At 49.6% G+C, this 16,710-nt stretch overlaps 1 protein-coding gene across 1 annotated transcript in view; it reads right to left on the reverse strand.

Moving 5' to 3' along the window:
* Positions 1–14,288, reverse strand: part of DNAH2 (dynein axonemal heavy chain 2) — a 43,194-nt gene extending 28,906 nt beyond the window's left edge. Inside the window, exons 1-25 of the mRNA XM_053463908.1 lie at positions 14,168–14,288; positions 14,023–14,078; positions 13,651–13,821; positions 13,325–13,553; positions 12,992–13,102; positions 12,639–12,877; positions 12,209–12,400; positions 11,820–11,977; positions 10,877–10,964; positions 8,381–8,586; positions 7,899–8,028; positions 7,002–7,184; positions 6,672–6,886; positions 5,770–5,916; positions 5,236–5,392; positions 4,318–4,563; positions 3,915–4,097; positions 3,650–3,797; positions 3,118–3,310; positions 2,400–2,600; positions 1,966–2,122; positions 1,691–1,865; positions 1,325–1,488; positions 985–1,146; positions 503–606 (exon numbers count right to left, since the gene is read on the reverse strand). Coding sequence (XP_053319883.1) covers positions 503–606; positions 985–1,146; positions 1,325–1,488; positions 1,691–1,865; positions 1,966–2,122; positions 2,400–2,600; positions 3,118–3,310; positions 3,650–3,797; positions 3,915–4,097; positions 4,318–4,563; positions 5,236–5,392; positions 5,770–5,916; positions 6,672–6,886; positions 7,002–7,184; positions 7,899–8,028; positions 8,381–8,586; positions 10,877–10,964; positions 11,820–11,977; positions 12,209–12,400; positions 12,639–12,877; positions 12,992–13,102; positions 13,325–13,553; positions 13,651–13,821; positions 14,023–14,078; positions 14,168–14,288 — 4,136 coding nt within the window. The remainder of the gene's footprint in view (positions 1–502; positions 607–984; positions 1,147–1,324; positions 1,489–1,690; positions 1,866–1,965; positions 2,123–2,399; positions 2,601–3,117; positions 3,311–3,649; positions 3,798–3,914; positions 4,098–4,317; positions 4,564–5,235; positions 5,393–5,769; positions 5,917–6,671; positions 6,887–7,001; positions 7,185–7,898; positions 8,029–8,380; positions 8,587–10,876; positions 10,965–11,819; positions 11,978–12,208; positions 12,401–12,638; positions 12,878–12,991; positions 13,103–13,324; positions 13,554–13,650; positions 13,822–14,022; positions 14,079–14,167) is intronic.
* Between the last annotated feature and the right edge of the window lie 2,422 nt (positions 14,289–16,710).

Raw genomic sequence — 16,710 nt, forward strand, 5'->3', positions numbered from 1 at the left:
TGAGACCCTAACGAAAGACAAATATATTCAGGGTCTGTAGACAGCTGCAGAAGGAATCTTCACCCCACAGACATAGCAGATAACAAGCGGCCATCTTTGAAGATGAGAGAGGCCACGGTTCCATCTTCACTATAAAGAAGGATGGTCTTTACAGTGAAGGCTTTAAAGTTCTGGAATCCACTGCCACGGGAGGATGTGACTGCAGGTACTGAGAAGGCTTTGAGTATTTAGGGGCACACTCAGTAATCTCGACAGACTAATGTATTTTCCCTCAACTTTGCTATGTACCGGAGGGTGCTGGCTAGAAGGCAACTCATAAGCTCCACGACTTAGTGGATCGATCCTACCGTCTCCCAAATCTTTTCACCCGTTTCTTGTCGTCTAGAGGCTTGTCCTCCCGCTTGGCGGAATGAATACATATATCGGGGTGACTCCTAAACGTGTCCCTAGGAGGGAGCCCACCTGTTCACACGCCATATTGACGCTGCCGTGCGGTTCTTACCTCTCGCGAAGCGCTGGGTTCCTTAAATCGGAAATAAGGGGCATGGTTCTCTTGAAATGGTCGATACGGACCCTCGAGGTCTCCACCACCTCCCAGTTTTTATCCTGTCAGAAGGGAGCAGTAATGATGTGAATTACCTGCAATGGGGGTCTGCTGATACAAAGGGGACCACTCACTAGTTTACTTGTTACATATTTACACGCCTGTTACATGTTACAGGCCACTCAGTCTCAGACTCAGTCAAACTGGGGGTGTCCCACTCGGACATTATGTACAGCTGATACGTACATTAGGTTTGGCTATTTTATGATTGACTTTCGGTGGAGAATTGTTCTTTTACTCACTTTGTATAAGAGTCTGCAATGTTCCAGATGTATTTGGGTGGCCACCACATATGATATGCAGACCTTGCGAATATATACCAGCAGTTAATCAGTTGAGGCTCTTCATGGTCTTATATAGTGGTACAGAGTATGACTAACCTTCAGCTCCCTGCTCAGTTTGGTCAGTCTCCTGTACAGGCCCTGTGCCGTGTTCTCCATAACCTCGGTTTTCAGGGTGAGGAAGCGGCCCGACTTCCACTCACCCCAGTGCTCTTTCCACTCTTGGGTGGCCTCCCATACCAACTGGATGGAGTCCAGGTCCTGGGGGAATTAATAGGCATGAGGAAGGCAGGAGAGTGCAGAGGAGGAGCGGACACAAACATAAGGGATGAGAGAAAAGGCAGAGAACCAGACGAAGAAAGGAAGCGGGTGGTGGGCTTTGGATGGAGACTTTGGGTTGTTTGATCGCTCCAGCTAATTGTCCATTTAATTCCCTCACCTTTTCCAGGGCCTGAAGGTCTTTGGACGCTGGCTGCTCGATCTTGAACATGCTGAGTCCAGAGCGGATGCTGTTCTCCTCCTCCTTCAATGTGTTCATTGTTTGACGGGTCATAGCGATCTGCTCCAAGGCAAGGTCACAGCCCACCGAGCTGGAGAACGGACCTGAGGAAAAAGCCACGCATGTATTATCCGTCTCTACAACAAGAGCAGAGCGACGAGGACTCGGGGGGCTTCTGCTTGGGATCACATAATGTGGGAAGAGATGACGAGATGACGGGTCTCTCTCAGTCTTCATCTACTGGAAGTGTCACAGACCCAAAAGGCAGACATAGATAGGGCCTGAGTCCGTCACAGGGCCACCTACCACTGCCAGAAAACTCCTCCAGCATTGAGCGGGTCTTCTTCTTGAACTCCTCAGCCGTGTGGATCAGGCTGTTCTTGAACTTCTCCTTGTACTTCTTCAGCATGGACTCCCCGTCTACGAGACTCTGCTGGAAGGACAGCCACGCTCCGTTCAAAGAGCTCAGCGTCTGCAGAACCTGAGGTGACAGAATAGATGTCCATCATCCCCTAATTAACACATTTAATGTGAAAAACAAGTACATCAGAGTCAGTGCTTGGGAATTAAAGATAACTTACATTCTCTTCTACTACAACTTCATACTTCTCCAGAATGGCAAACTGCTCGTGGATGGGCATGATCTGTCCCTCCAGCTTGGAAAGTTCCCCCTGCAGGGTATCGTAGAGCTCTAGACTGCGAGCCAGCTCCTCCAAAGTTTGGGGAGGCTGAATAACTCTGAGAGGGGGAGAACCCGGGAGGAAGTAGGAATAAGGATAAGGAAATATGTAACATTCTGTTGAAGCGGCGGGAACACTTATTATTACATGGCTGCTTTACAGATCTTGTTATTTCATTTGAAAGCACAGGGGGTACCTTAAACATAGGAGACGAGCTTTGGGCAGCAGGCTTTTTATCGGCCAAAGTTTGATTTTGGCCATTTCCTGTAAGGTCGCAGATATACGGATGATATATTAGGAAAGGGAAGCCATAATATTGGCACTTTACAACTCACTTGTCTGCATTGTCTTTCAGGTACGAGTGCAGTTCCATGAGTTTCTCGGTCGCCATGTGCCTCAGAAGATCAGTGAACTTGTTCTGCCACTCGTGGCAGTGTTGGACCAGGGCGTATTTCAGGTGACTGCAGTCCAGCAACACAAACTGGATGGTTTGCACTGTCTCCTGCTTCTGAACGTTGTTGGCAAGCTCCGTGTACCTGTAACACAACTGCTCCTTAGGAAACCCGGGCTACTAGAGCGGAAGGAGAGGACCCGTGTCAGAGACACCGAGGAAACCCAGTCTACTGGGGGGGAAGGAGAGAGCCAGTGTCTGCCAGAGACACCGAGGAAACCCAGTCTACTGGAGGGGAAGGAGAGGACCCATGTCAGAGACATAGAGGAAACCCAGTCTACTGGAGGGGAAGGAGAGGACTCGTGTCAGAGACATAGAGGAAACCCAGTCTACTGGAGGGGAAGGAGAGGACCCATGTCAGAGACATAGAGGAAACCCAGTCTACTGGAGGGGAAGGAGAGGACTCGTGTCAGAGACATAGAGGAAACCCAGTCTACTGGAGGGGAAGGAGAGGACCCGTGTCAGAGACACAGAGGAAACCCGGTCTACTGGAGGGGAAAGAGAGGACCCGTGCTTAACTGAGCGAGAGGGAGTGCTGGAAGATACATATAGTTGAAACCGATTTGGAGGCGAGAGCGTCACCTCACTAGTTGATATCTTACCGACCAATGTCAGCATCAAATGAAGAAACCATTGGGTTGAGGCGCTGATAGCGGCGAATTAGCATATCCTTATTCAACTCCCAGATCATCTTGAATGGGTCCCAGGTTTTTAGGTATGCCTGCAGAAGGGCCGCGTTGGCAGACATACCCCCGCTGATCTGAGCCTGGATCTTCTTTATTTCCTCGTCTCTCTCTATAGAATGAGAAGGAAGGAAGCTGCATTTCAATAACTTTTTGTCAATAACAACCCAAAGATCTAGAATTCTCAGCAAACCTTTTTTTGCAGGATCAAAAATAATCAGTTCAGGTTCTTATTTATGGCCCAACGCACTGAAAACACCCCAGACAACCTAACGAGGAGGTCACTCTGTCCATCGAGTTCCCCAAAAGTGATTTCCTGAGACATAATGTATATAGGGGTACATATGGTGTATCAGGAGTGGTTCCAGAAGACATATACAGGTACCTGGTGTGGATCCTCCCATGTGTGAAGCTGCATATATATGTATTTATGCATTTATGTGGTTCTTACCCACAATGCTGTGTATAGGCTCCCTCTGGGATTTCTTCCAGGTCAGTATATCCGGCAGCCTCTTAAAACAGGACACCGTGGTGAAGATTTCACTGCAGACGCTGTTCACGATGGTCGCAAGCTGCAGTAGGGTAGGGGAGAACTCCACCTATGGGGCAAATAGACAGAGTAACAGTCTGAGAAAACACCTCCTGGAGACCCGGAAGGAAGCAGGGGAATGACACCGGGGCACGGTGGATTCCACCTGATGCTATTCCTCATTTACCTCGGCAGTTGCTCCGGGGAAGTCGTTTTGCAGTATGACCATAACCCTGAACAGGGGGCTTTGTGTGGTTTTGCTATCCCCGTTGATGGCTTTTGAAAGCTCCTGAAGAGACCATTTGATGTTCAGTCTGAAGGCTTCTTCCACCAGTCGATCCATCTTCTCAGTGTAATTCATCCAGTGTTGCTGGATCTGCGAAGACAGCCAACTGACCGGTCAGAGCTGGGGTATACTGACGTATAGTATGTTCTCACACAACCCCAAAGCGTAGGGGCAGACAGTGGATATTTTTGTTAATAGTTAAATTAATTCCGGAAATGAATCCACGTTACGGACGTGCTAACGTTGGTGGCTCTACTCTCAAACCTGAGCTCTTAACACAGACAGAGAAAGAAACACCCATAACTTGTACCTCAGGTCCATCAGCTTTGAAGACCTCATAAGTGGACCTCATGACCTTGCAGATCTCCTCGTGGAGGTTCTGCAGCCGGCTCTGGGCGCTCCTCCGGTGTTCCTCCTGTACTTCCTGGAACTCTAGATCTCTGAAGACCCTCTTTCCGTCAATGTGGAGCAGCAGCGTTTCGCTGATCAGCCGCGCGCAGCGGGTGATGTTCAGGTTGGAAAGCTTGAAATTATCCACAATCTGCTGGATCTGTAGATCAAGGAAGGTAACGGTGTCAGGGCTTCGTGACTCTCCTACACATGGGGCAAGTCAACCCACCCAAGCTGATCTATTAAAGGGGAGGTGAATTTCCCCCACAAAACCAGCTGCCCTACAGAGAGGGAAGTTCTCCCCGCTCAGCTAACTGCCCTACAGAGAGGTAACTTCTCCCCACTCAGCTAACTGCCCTAGAGAGAGGTAACTTCTCCCCACTCAGCTAACTGCCCTACAGAGAGGTAACTTCTCCCTGCTCAGCTAACTGCCCTACAGAGAGGTAACTTCTCCCCGCTCAGCTAACTGCCCTACAGAGAGGTAACTTCTCCCCGCTCAGCTAACTGCCCTACAGAGAGGTAACTTCTCCCCGCTCAGCTAACTGCCCTACAGAGAGGGAAGTTCTCCACGCTCAGCTAACTGCCCTACAGAGAGGGAAGTTCTCCCCACTCAGCTAACTGCCCTACAGTGAGGGAAGTTGTCCTACTGGGGGTAGTTCTTGGCCAGCTGCCCTGAGCAGAGGTGGTTCCCTGTTATGCCGAGAATCAGATTCTTACAGAATGCTTCAATAAGAGAAGAAGAGAGGAGAAAGATATATCGTTCTGGACTACGCAGGGCAGAGGCCGTCTCCCCCAGAATGGTGATTGTACGGTGGTGCGCTCCTGCCCTTACCTTGCTTGCGTGCATCAGACACTCGTTTATGAAGACGTTCGGCATCCCCTTGGATGACCAGTGCAGTTTGGTGAGACCAGGCTGGACCTTTTTATCCAAGAAGCGTATTCTCTCCCTGAACAAACTCCGCTCCTCGGGGGACAGCGCAGCTATAATCCTAAACAATTAAACAGACATGGGGGATACTTTGTTCTTTTGACTGTAAAGGAGATAAACGCTGACAAAGGGTCTGCCCGTCCACACACTCGGTACTCAGATCTCAGCTACTTAATGGAGCGATGGGGTGTGGCTTTTATAAGGGGGTGGGGCTGACATCCATAGAGGCAGGACTAGCCACAGTTGGACTCTGAAGTGGGTGGGGAGTGGGCGTGGCCTGGGCAGGAATTAGTATAAAATGCGTGGGGAGACGACGTGACCAAACGCCGCTCCACCTGGAGACTGAAGACACTGAGCCGGAGACCATTAAGCACACAAGCTACGGAGGCTGGTGGGATCCAGCTCCAGTTATGATAACAATGACCCAGTGTGTCCTACCTGTTGTATGCCCTGACCACCAGAAGCACATTCTCCCGCAGGTTCCGGAGATCTTCCTTCTTCTGATAAATCTCCACCAGGTAGTGGGGGATCTCGAACTGGAGCCGTTCCCAGTAGTGAATCTCAACAAACAACTTGAGCAGACTCCTGAAGAAGGAACGCACGTCGGTTCAGCGACAAGTTGGATATGGATATAAAGGCAACTTCACCACTTAAAGGCCATGAACCTCACTACAAGATCGCAGCCAAGATAGGTTAAGGTAGATCAAGTCCAACTAAAGTGAAGGTGGCCTTCAGATTCACTTTGAGCCACCTTGGTCAAATCAACAAGAATGGAACTTGTGTGAATAGGGCCACTAGGTCTAGGTTAGTGGTGAGGTTACCAGTTCAATATAAGAATCAACACAGTGCTTGTCTAATGGCTTAGATCCGACACTGACTATCCTCACTCTCCCCAACTCGACATTCTTACACTGGTGAACATGACGGATTGGTCACCCACAAACATTTCCTTATAGCTGAGGTAGCTGGGTAGTGTGGACACAAGTCCAGATTGCCAAGAGTGGAGAAATGCCCCCTGGGGTCATCCTGTCTTGGTTCTCCCCAACATGTGGTGGACGAGTCTAGCTTGGCTCACATATGGCTTGAGGAGCTTTACATAAGCCGCGTTACCCAACAACTGATCTTTGTATTTGCTATGTTCTTGTGACGCGTACTCTTGAAACCCCGTTCCCTTCCTATATCTTATGGTTGTCCTGATTTCTGGGAAAATTGCTAAAAATAATTTAATTTGACACAACCACCATTAAATAACAGACAGTGATACAGAAGCCTGCTGTGCCAGCTCATAGACAAGCGCCCATGCCTGGGCGGGGGAGGTCAGTAGATGACCGTGGACGTACTTGTCGAAGTTTAGGTCCAGCATGCCGACCTTCTCCTGGCTGCGGGCCATGAGCGGGGTGTCCAGCCGCTTCAGAGCCTGCTTGTCTGCTGCTTGGGACCATTCTGTGAAGATCTTTCTCACCAGTTCATCCAGCTTCTGCACCAGCTGCTGGTACTCCTGCATGCTCTCCTCACCGGCACCGGTACGTGGCATGAAGTGGGCATTAGACAGACACTGGGCAAAGGGAGCATTGAAACAAGTGTTTGAAAGACAGGGCTACTGAGGTTGTATGAATCCAGCTGCTTCATCAGGTTCCTGCCCACGTGGAGCTACCTATCATGGCCCTTACCTCCATAGCTCTGTCAATGCGGCGCCTTAGGAAGCGGACCCAGTGTGCTTGTCCGGAATATCGGCACATGTGCCGGGGCACGGTAGGGATCTTCTTTCCCAGCTCCTTGTTAACCAGATCCAGCTCTTCCTTGAACATCTCGTAAACCTCCACCGTCTTCTTATCAAATGTCCGCTTTATGGCCTGGAAGAGTACCGCTCAATTTACTGATTATTATCCACCACAAACAGGCCCCAGATTCCCTACACCCTACCCTACCTTCCAACTGTATCCCAATCCAGTTATTCATCATTGTTTTCTCTCTTCCTCACTTTCAGATGACAAACACCAAATTCCCTGCCTCCCCCAGACTATATAGTCTTCCCGTGCCACCCTGATCCAATCGTAACCACTCCAGATCTCCACTTAAGTACTCCAGATCCCAATGCAGTCAGCTTCATATGTCTCCTGCACTCAAGGTTTCTGTTTCTAATAGCCCCAAATTCCATCTCCACGTTGTGGCCGAACATTTAAGATGCCGACCCACCCTACCTAGCAAAGTGAAAATGTTCGGATCTCTTGTTCCTTGGCCTGAGAGTCTCCTTTAACACTCCCAACACATGTATCTCCGAGTCCTCATCACCTTCTGACCCAAGCCATGTGTTCACCTATGTGCCTGATTTAATCCCCTTCATCTACTGATCCCCTGGTCAACATTCCAAACAAGTCCAATGCTTCATGTCCCTGCTACACTAAGACACGCACTAATAGCCTCCATATCTCAGAAATGTTTAATTCCATCTCTAGGGTTCGCGTCGTCGTACACCCCGGCATCCCGAGCCAAAAACCTCTTCGCTCTTCATTCTATTTTCCTTCCCACCAATTGTTTTTCAGATATAATTTCAATTCCTCGCTTACTTCTCGGGCTGACAGATGGTAGAAAACGTCGAGGAGCTCCACTCCGTGCTCCACACCACGTACTGTCTGGAAGGCTGTTGTGATCAGGTTCTGCATCATCACCTCCAGGTCCTTGACGCCAGCTCGAAACCTGGAAGATCGGGATAGAAAGGAAGGGGAATAGTTATGCGTGTCCATCACGTGGGCAGCCAAGGCCTTTTCTGTCCTTTCCTAATGTTCCAGGTCTTGTTTGAATGTACTCGGTTTGGCCCATGTCTTACATGCATATGTCACGGAGTAAGGCTCCACCATCATGGTGGTCCCTCATTGCGAGTGGTGGCTATCCAGCTGTCCTTGTGGCTCCTGGTGCCAAGTCTACTTTGTAACTAACTTGGCCTGCTATGCCCACTCTGATCTGGCCTTTTTACTAGGAGGACCTCATGGAGATATGAGAATACTGGTGGCCAACTTTTGCCAATCATGCCACTTCGTCCCCAACATACCTGTTATAGTCCTCGTGCCATGAAGTGTTCTTCACATCCAGGATTGTCTTCTTCACAGACTTAAGGGTAAGAAGGTTCTTATGAAAGGTCTCCTCAATCTCCAGCAGGCTTCGGGTGATCTGAGGGCCGCTTTGCCCAGGGAAGCATGGGAGAGGGGTCTGTGTTCCATTTTCCCAGCGGCCAAACTGTTGCTGGCACAAGCAAACCTGGAAGAGCGGCAGGAGGTTCGAGAGCGCTCATGCAAAAATGTGACATCTGGCTGTTAAAGAGTAGACTACAGCAGATACCCTGAGAGCAGGATGACTGCTGCCGGAGACCTTCCTTCCAGATCTTTAGCTGTTTCAGGAGATTACATGCTAAAAGCCGGCGTTATGGGAAACTGCAATTTTCTCAGATGTAATAACAGATGTTTGCAGTAAAGTTTCCCCGTAAGTATTGTTGCACATTTTGCTGCTCCGTACAGATGAAAGCAGGCAGAAAATTGCTTGCCCATGAAACCTGGCGGCAAACGCCCACCATTTATAATCAGAGATTTGTTTTTCACTAAGCGCTGAGGTGGCTATGTAGGGTTTGTGTATACAGTTTGGCTGGTATATCTCTCCTGGTACATCGCCCTGTCTCCCGGTACATCTCCCTGTCTCCCGGCACATCTCCCTGTCTCCCGGCACATCTCCCTGTCTCCCGGTACATCGTCCTCTCTCCCGCCACGTCGCCCTGTCTCCCGGCACGTCGCCCTGTCTCCCGGCACGTCGCCCTGTCTCCAGGCACGTCTCCCGGTACTTCTCCCTGTCTCTCGGTACTTCTCCCTATCTCCCGGTACATCGCCCTGTCTCCCGCCACGTCGCCCTGTCTCCCGGCACGTCGCCCTGTCTCCCGGTACGTCGCCCTGTCTCCTGGTACTTCTCCCTGTCTCCCGGTACATCGCCCTCTCTCCCGGTACTTCTCCCTGTCTCCCGGTACATCTCCCTGTCTCCCGGTACATCTCCCTGTCTCCCGGTACATCGCCCTGTCTCCCGGTACTTCTCCCTGTCTCCTGGTCTGCAGGTGCTGCTCTCTGATTGCCGATGCAGATGCCTGTATATCTGTGACCGGTATGTCTCCTTTTTTTCCTGGTAAAGCTCCCTGTATGTCAGTAAATCTATCTGGCGGTACATCCCCGTCTCTCTATCTGGCGGTACATCCCCATCTCTCTATCTGGCGGTACATCCCTGTCTGCCGGTACATCCCCATCTTCCTATCTGCCGGTTCATCCCCATCTTCCTATCTGCCGGTACATCCCCATCTTCCTATCTGCCGGTACATCCATCTCCATCGCCCTGTCTCCTGGTACATCCCCATCGCCCCGTCTGCCAGTACATCCCCATCGCCCCATCTGCCGGGACACATCCCCATCTCCCCGCCTGCCGGTGCATTACACGCGTGGATCTTTTAGCGTGTCTGCCGTTCCCACTGGGCTCTGCCGCTGATTACTTGCTGAGCTCTGATTTCTCTCTGCAATCAGCCGGCGCGCGGCAGGGCGGCCCATTATTCTCCGTGACGGCCGGGACCCCCTGAGACGCTCGCATTTAAATCCTTCTATTATGAATTAATAAAGATTGTACGGCGGATCTAACCAGCCAGGACCACGATGGGGTTATTATTTCCGGCTTCATAACTATAACGTGTCCCCAGTGCCATCTTTGCCAGGTTACTGGTTCCCAGTGGTGTCCTTTGTGTGTATTTCTTCATACAGGACAAGAAGGGGTTAACAGCGGGGAAATGTTTATTGTATTATTACTGAACCCGTCGGGGCCGACAGACAGACGCACAGCCGGTTATATTCAGAGCCAAGCCCGTGAAGACTGAAGGGGTTAAGCTGCCCAAAGACTGCTCTTCGCTCTTGCAGGTCACGGGAAGACGTGCCCGTCATGCGATCCATCGCCATGGTAACGCGCCCCGCGACCACTAACAGCGCCCCCACCGCTGGCATGAAAGGCATTTAGAAGGACAGAAGCCGGGCGAAGGATCATCCTTATAATTCCTCATCCTTATAATTATTATCTCCTATTCCAGCCGCAGAGCCTGCTACATACACACGGCACACGGGCCAGCATGCACACGGGCTGGCATACACACGGCACACGGGCTCACACACGGCACACGGGCCGACATACACACGGCACACGGGCCGGCATACACACAGCGCACGGGCCGGCATACACACGGCACACTGGCTGACACACACACGGCACACAAGCTGACATACACACGGCACACGGGCTGACATACACGGCACACGAGCAGACTTACATACGGAACATGGCACACAGACTGACCTAAACACGTGAGATGATATGTATACACAACACACAGACTGAATTGTACACACGGCACACGGGCTGACATACGCACACAGGCCTACGTGTATAAAGCAAACCAACTAAAAACATATACATTGCAAACACGTATGGGTCACCCTCCCGGTGACCCCCGTTCTCACGCTCCTCACACACGTACCTCCAGGAGATCTCTGCAGCGCTGTATAAACGCGTCCACCTGCGCGAAGATGCTCGTGTGATCCAAAACCCACCCTGTCTGTGAAAACCTACAACATAAAACATGCTTAATAATTATCCGCACCTAAAGCAATAAAAAAAAATATATATATATATATATAAAAAACTTTATTTATATATATATATATACAAAAATAAATGAAAAAAAAATAAAAAGCAAATAATACATTTCCAAGATTAGGTTAATTTAGAAAAAAATCCCAATTCCAAAAATTTGTTTTTGGATCACACGCCAGAGATATCAGCCCTGACCCCTGTATACCTAAATGCAGCATTAAAAACATCATTAATACTGAAATAAATGATTTCATTAATATTTTTCTTATTAAATAATAATATAATTTATTATTATTACTACTACTAATAATAATGATTAATATATATATATTATTAATAATATATTATTATTATTCACTTGCCTGTCTGTCACAGGCACTGATTGGTTAATGCCATAACGAGAAAAAGAATGATATTGCCGTATTAATATTTAATTAATATTGTCAGCTGGGGGGCAGGTTGCCGACGTCGGCCATTTTTATCCAGGGCACATATTTATTTCACATGGTGCCGGCCGGCACACATCTCAGCATCATGTGAAATAAATATGTGTCGTGAGGATGCGGGATGTATAACCCCTGTCATACATCCAACGCACCGCAGGGGGCAGCACTTTACATGCCCCCCAGCTGACAATATTAATGTAAATTTATTAAGGTGGGCAAATGAAGGCTCTGGAAGCCACCGCTGATCAGTGGGCATCCAGGATGGCGCTTAACCTCTAAGTGGAGCGAGTGGCGTTTGCTCTTTTGCGTCCTACACCTTAACCCTTAACACCTCCCATTAGCAGCAGATGTGGGGGGGGGATGCTGTGTGCTCTCCCGGACCTTTGATGTACTTGGGAAGCCCTCAGGTAGCTCTCCTTCCAAGCCGCGCAGCACAGGATGCACTCGTTCAGGATCTCTCTACTCGACGTTACGTATCCGTCGAAGATTTGGTCCAGGGAGACCTGCCGGCAGCACAGGCGGATCAGCTCGTTGCTCACCTAGAGAAGGAACATGTGCAGGTCAGTTCCACGAACAACGGCGTTTCTTAAAATGACTTCATTTTGGTTAAAACGCTCAGTTGTTGCATTTTGGTGGGGGGGGGTTAAGAGGGTGGCTTTCTTTAAGCCATAACTAGTTGTCTCCCCTTATGCCCTTCTAAAAAAAAACATGGAGGAACTCTAGGAGGAACCGTCTGATTGATGACGTCTGCTACTGCTGCTTTTTCTGACCTTGCGGAAGAGGGAGGTGAGCCGTTCCCTGGTGTTGTAAAAGGGAGAGTTGACCCAGATGATCCGGATCAAGCTAAGGAGATGTGGGAATTTTGATGGGATGTCCTTCAAGCTGAGCGATGTCAACTCTTCGAATGGTGCCTTCAGCAACGATAGGAAGGTGAGGTTGGACTGTGCCTGGAGCGACCCGTCCTGGGGAGATAATAGGGGTTGCACAGAGAGATAGTGTGTTGAGTCGAGGCATCGCACTAAGTTCCTAGGATCGGTGAACGTTTGGTTAAAAATTCACTGTATCCCCTGACCGATTAAGAGAAACCAAGAAGCAAACATGGCCACCATTGTTCATTACGCCCATTCACCACAATGCTCCCCCACGCATTATAATCCATTCATCACCAACGCCCCCCCCCCCCGTGTCCCATCTACTCACTTGGATCTGCTTGGATAATTTCTGAAACGGTCCTACATAAGAGGACTTGGCCAGCTCCAGGATCTGCTCGATATGCTTGACCCCCGGCTTGTCCAGCTGCTGGCTGATGCCTGATAGGTCCATGCACCTGCTTCTCCAAAACTCGATCTCCTCAAGAGGTCCTGAACTTTCTCCCATCTCCACGGCCTCCTGTGCGCTCAGAACCTCCTTGATCTGCCGCGTCCAGTGGACCATGGCGGCTGTGAAAGGAACAACCGTCAAGTCTACTCCTTTTTTTTAGTGTCCAGAAGGTTCTAGAGCCTTAGTAACAAATTAAGAATCCTTTTTGACGGACTGAGTATTGTCCTACTTACTTTCAAGTCTCTGCACCAATTCCTTGTCTTTAATGGCCGCCTGAGGATCTAGGTCCATGGCTTCCATAGGGATGTAGAGGACAGTGTGTCCCTGAAGCTTGTACCGAGTGTCTGTGGGTGGAGAACGCGAGGTGAAGATGCGGTAAGTGGAGGGGGGGGGAAGCCTGACAGGTATCTAAGTTGCCCCAAACTTTGCCTGAGGAGGCAGAAGATGACCTGTGATGTTTAGACTGTCTAAGGCGTCCCTTATTTCAATGAAAAGGAAAAGGTGAAGAAAGGCTCTAGAACATGGAGATAACATAGAATAAAGGAGAGAAAAAAAGCACTTTTCACCTGTGAGGGCGGCTAAAAAGCGGTGCACGTGAGCGGAGAAGTTGTTGCGGATGCTCTCCAGCCATGAGGTGTTACTGAATATGTACGGGGCGTAGATCCCATTCATGAGACGCAGAAGGGCCACAGTGTAGGAGCCTCTCGCGGAGCCATACTGGAGCGTGTCCTCCAGGTTCTCGGGGGTCAGGGAGGAGCGATCTTTACGGATAAAATACACAAGCTGGTCCACGTCCTGTGGGGAGGACAAAGACATCGTGATGAAGGGACTCCTCCCGAAGGGGTATGTACCCTGTCAAGATGGCTTATTAAGCTCAATTAATACAAAGTACCTGCGCAGGCATGTTTGCCTCTACACGGAGCCCGCAGTGAGGGTCAAAGTACACCGAGAGCGTCTGCTGCGTGACGTCCGAGGCGAACCGGTCGAGAGCGGCGTCCAGCTCGGCCGTCCATAACTCGGCCCTCATGTGACTCAGAACCACCCGCTGCTTCAAATTCGGCTTCTGGAGAGAGAAAGGTGGCAAGGTATTCATCAGTCTGTGGGGCAATAACAGTTATAGGGCGGGGCTAATAGTAATAGGAGGAGTTATAGAGAGGGGGGTTAAATCGAGTAATAACTGTCTCTGATGCTCTCGTGTTACGCTGTCTCTGATACTGTCGTGTTATGCTGTCTCTGATGCTCTCAGAGGCTGTCTCATTCTTACCAGATCTACGTGTTCATCGATGGTAGTTGGCGAAGGGTTCACCTCTCCCTGCGCAACTGGAAGGAAAGGGAAAGTATGATTCAGAGAGCGTGGAACGCGCTGCCTGCCGACAGATCGCTGCTTCCTACATATAAGTAACAGTCACCGTCTCCGTGTCCTCCGAGGCTTCCGGTCACCAGCAGACGGCCGTCTGCAATCTCCTCTCCGCTGGCATCATTTGGGTCTGATACGTTCCCGCTGTGCCCGTCGGTGTCTGGATCTGCCATGGCTGCCGTCCTAGGGAGAGGACCGAAGGATATGTAAACTATAGGAGTCATATATACCTTCCTAACCTCTAAAGGCCATAGAACCCTAGAACCTGCCGGCATTAGATTCAGGAGCCGTATGTCTATCCCATGCGTGTTTAATCCCCTCACTGTATTACCCTCTACCACCTCTGCTAGGAGGCTGTTCCACATATCCGCCACCTCCTCTATGAAACCATACACTCCTGGATCCAGTAAACTATTGCTATGTAGTATGTATTATTCCTGTCCGGCAGTGAAAGAGTGGATCGTTGTAAAATAACACATTTGCTGCACCCACGATGGAGGCCAAGTGGCAGATAAGCCCCCGCGATTGTCTCGGCCGCTGTGTATTTTCCAGCTCCGGGGACTGAGTCAAATCTCCCTGGGGCTGGCAGCGCTCTAATCCCGCACTCATGCGGATATTTCTGTAACCGTCCTCTAATGGGTGTCAGTAGGATCTATCAGGATATCCACGTGTGCGCCAGGCAGAGCGCGGGGATATGACGTCATCCCTGTGCTCGGCAGCAATAGCCGTCACGTAGCGATGAGGCATGTGTATGTATGGGCAGTGAACGTGTATATGTGTGTGTGTGTAAGGGCAGCGTATATGTGTGTGTAAAGGCAGTGTATGTGTATACGTGTGTTCATGGGCAGGTGTGTGTAAGGGCAGCGTATATGTGTGTGTAAGGGCAGTGTATGTGTATATGTTTGTTTATGGGCAGGTGTGTGTAAGGGCAGCGTATGTGTATACGTGTGTTTATGGGCAGGTGTGTGTAAGGGCAGCGTATATGTGTGTGTAAGGGCAGTGTATGTGTATACGTGTGTTTATGGGCAGGTGTGTGTAAGGGCAGCGTATATGTGTGTGTAAGGGCAGTGTATGTGTATATGTTTGTTTATGGGCAGGTGTGTGTAAGGGCAGTGTGTAGTGGTCCTGGGAGGGAGGCTAACATTAGCCTTTTTAAATTTAAAAAAATCTCTGCTGCTGTGGACTACTCTCCCAATGATGCTCAGCCAGCATTATGGTGGACACCTGGCTGGCTGAGAGTCGTGGGAATTTTAGTTCACAGCTAGCATCTGCAGCTTTACTGTTGCTGCATTTCCCATGATGCTCAGCCAGCATCATGGAAGTAGTATGTCTGGCTGAGCCTCATGGGAATTAAATTCAACGTGTTGGTTATTGTTAATATGCGCTGACAAAAACTTAGCGTGTTTTAAGTGGCGATGCAAGCGTGACATTTTGAAATGTTGGGAGGTATGCATCGATATAGGTATACACACATTATATACACACATATAGATACTTATACACACACATATATGTTATTGTCACCTATGGTAACATATACCGTGTTTCCCTGATAGTAAGACACCCCCGATTGTAAGACGTATCGGGAGTTTCAGAGGGGTCGGCACATATGTCTTACTTTCGGGGAAACACGGGGGATTTGCCGGGTCCGCCACTCTAAGGGGCCGGGAAGTCCCCACCAAGGCCGGCCTTACGTGTCTGCGGCCGCACAGGATTTAAATTAAAACATCGGGGTTTTTTTTTAACTTTATTTAACATCCTCCATGTTAAATAAAGTTAAAAAAAACTTTATTTAACATGGAGGATGTTAAATAAAGTTTTTTTAACTTTATTTAACATGGAGGATGTTAAATAAAGTTGAAAAAAAACCCCGATGTTTTTATTTAAACCCTGTGCGGCCGCAGACCCCTAAGGCCGGCCCCTTAGAGCAGGGCCGACCTTTGGGGTGTGCGACCGCACAGGGCGCCACACTCCAGGGGGTGCCAACCTTGTGGCACCCGGCACCCCTCCAGAGACGGACAGTAATGTCCGCCGCTGGAGGAGCAGGCTCGCAAGGGAGCGGTATCGGAGGTCTTTAACAGACCTCCGGCTCCCTTGAGTGATTTTAAGCCGGGTTCAACCCGGCTTAAAATCACTCAAGGGAGCCGGAGGTCTGTTAATGACCTCCGATACCGCTCCCTTGTGATCTGCGCGGCAACAGCTGTTGTGCGCCGGGGTTTCTTGTCAGATCCCGGCGCACAACACTGAAGCCGCGCCCACCGCTGTCCGTGCCCTCTGAACCAGGAAGAAGACAGAACTGAAGAAGAGGAGCGAAGAGGAGGAAAAGAAGCTGAAAGAAGAAAGGAAAGGTAGGAAAGCATTAAGTGAGAGTGGATTGGTGTATATGTGTGTGGATTGGTGTATATGTGTGTGTGGATTGGTGTATATGTGTGTGTGGATTGGTGTATATGTGTGTGTGGATTGGTGTATATGTGTGTGGATTGGTGTATATGTGTGTGGATTGGTATATGTGTGTGGATTAGTGTATATGTGTGTGGATTTGTGTATACGTGTGGATTTGTGTATATGTGTGTGGATTGGTATACGTGTGGATTG

Source organism: Spea bombifrons, chromosome 4 (assembly GCF_027358695.1).
Source record: "Spea bombifrons isolate aSpeBom1 chromosome 4, aSpeBom1.2.pri, whole genome shotgun sequence".
Lineage (NCBI taxonomy): Eukaryota > Metazoa > Chordata > Amphibia > Anura > Pelobatidae > Spea > Spea bombifrons.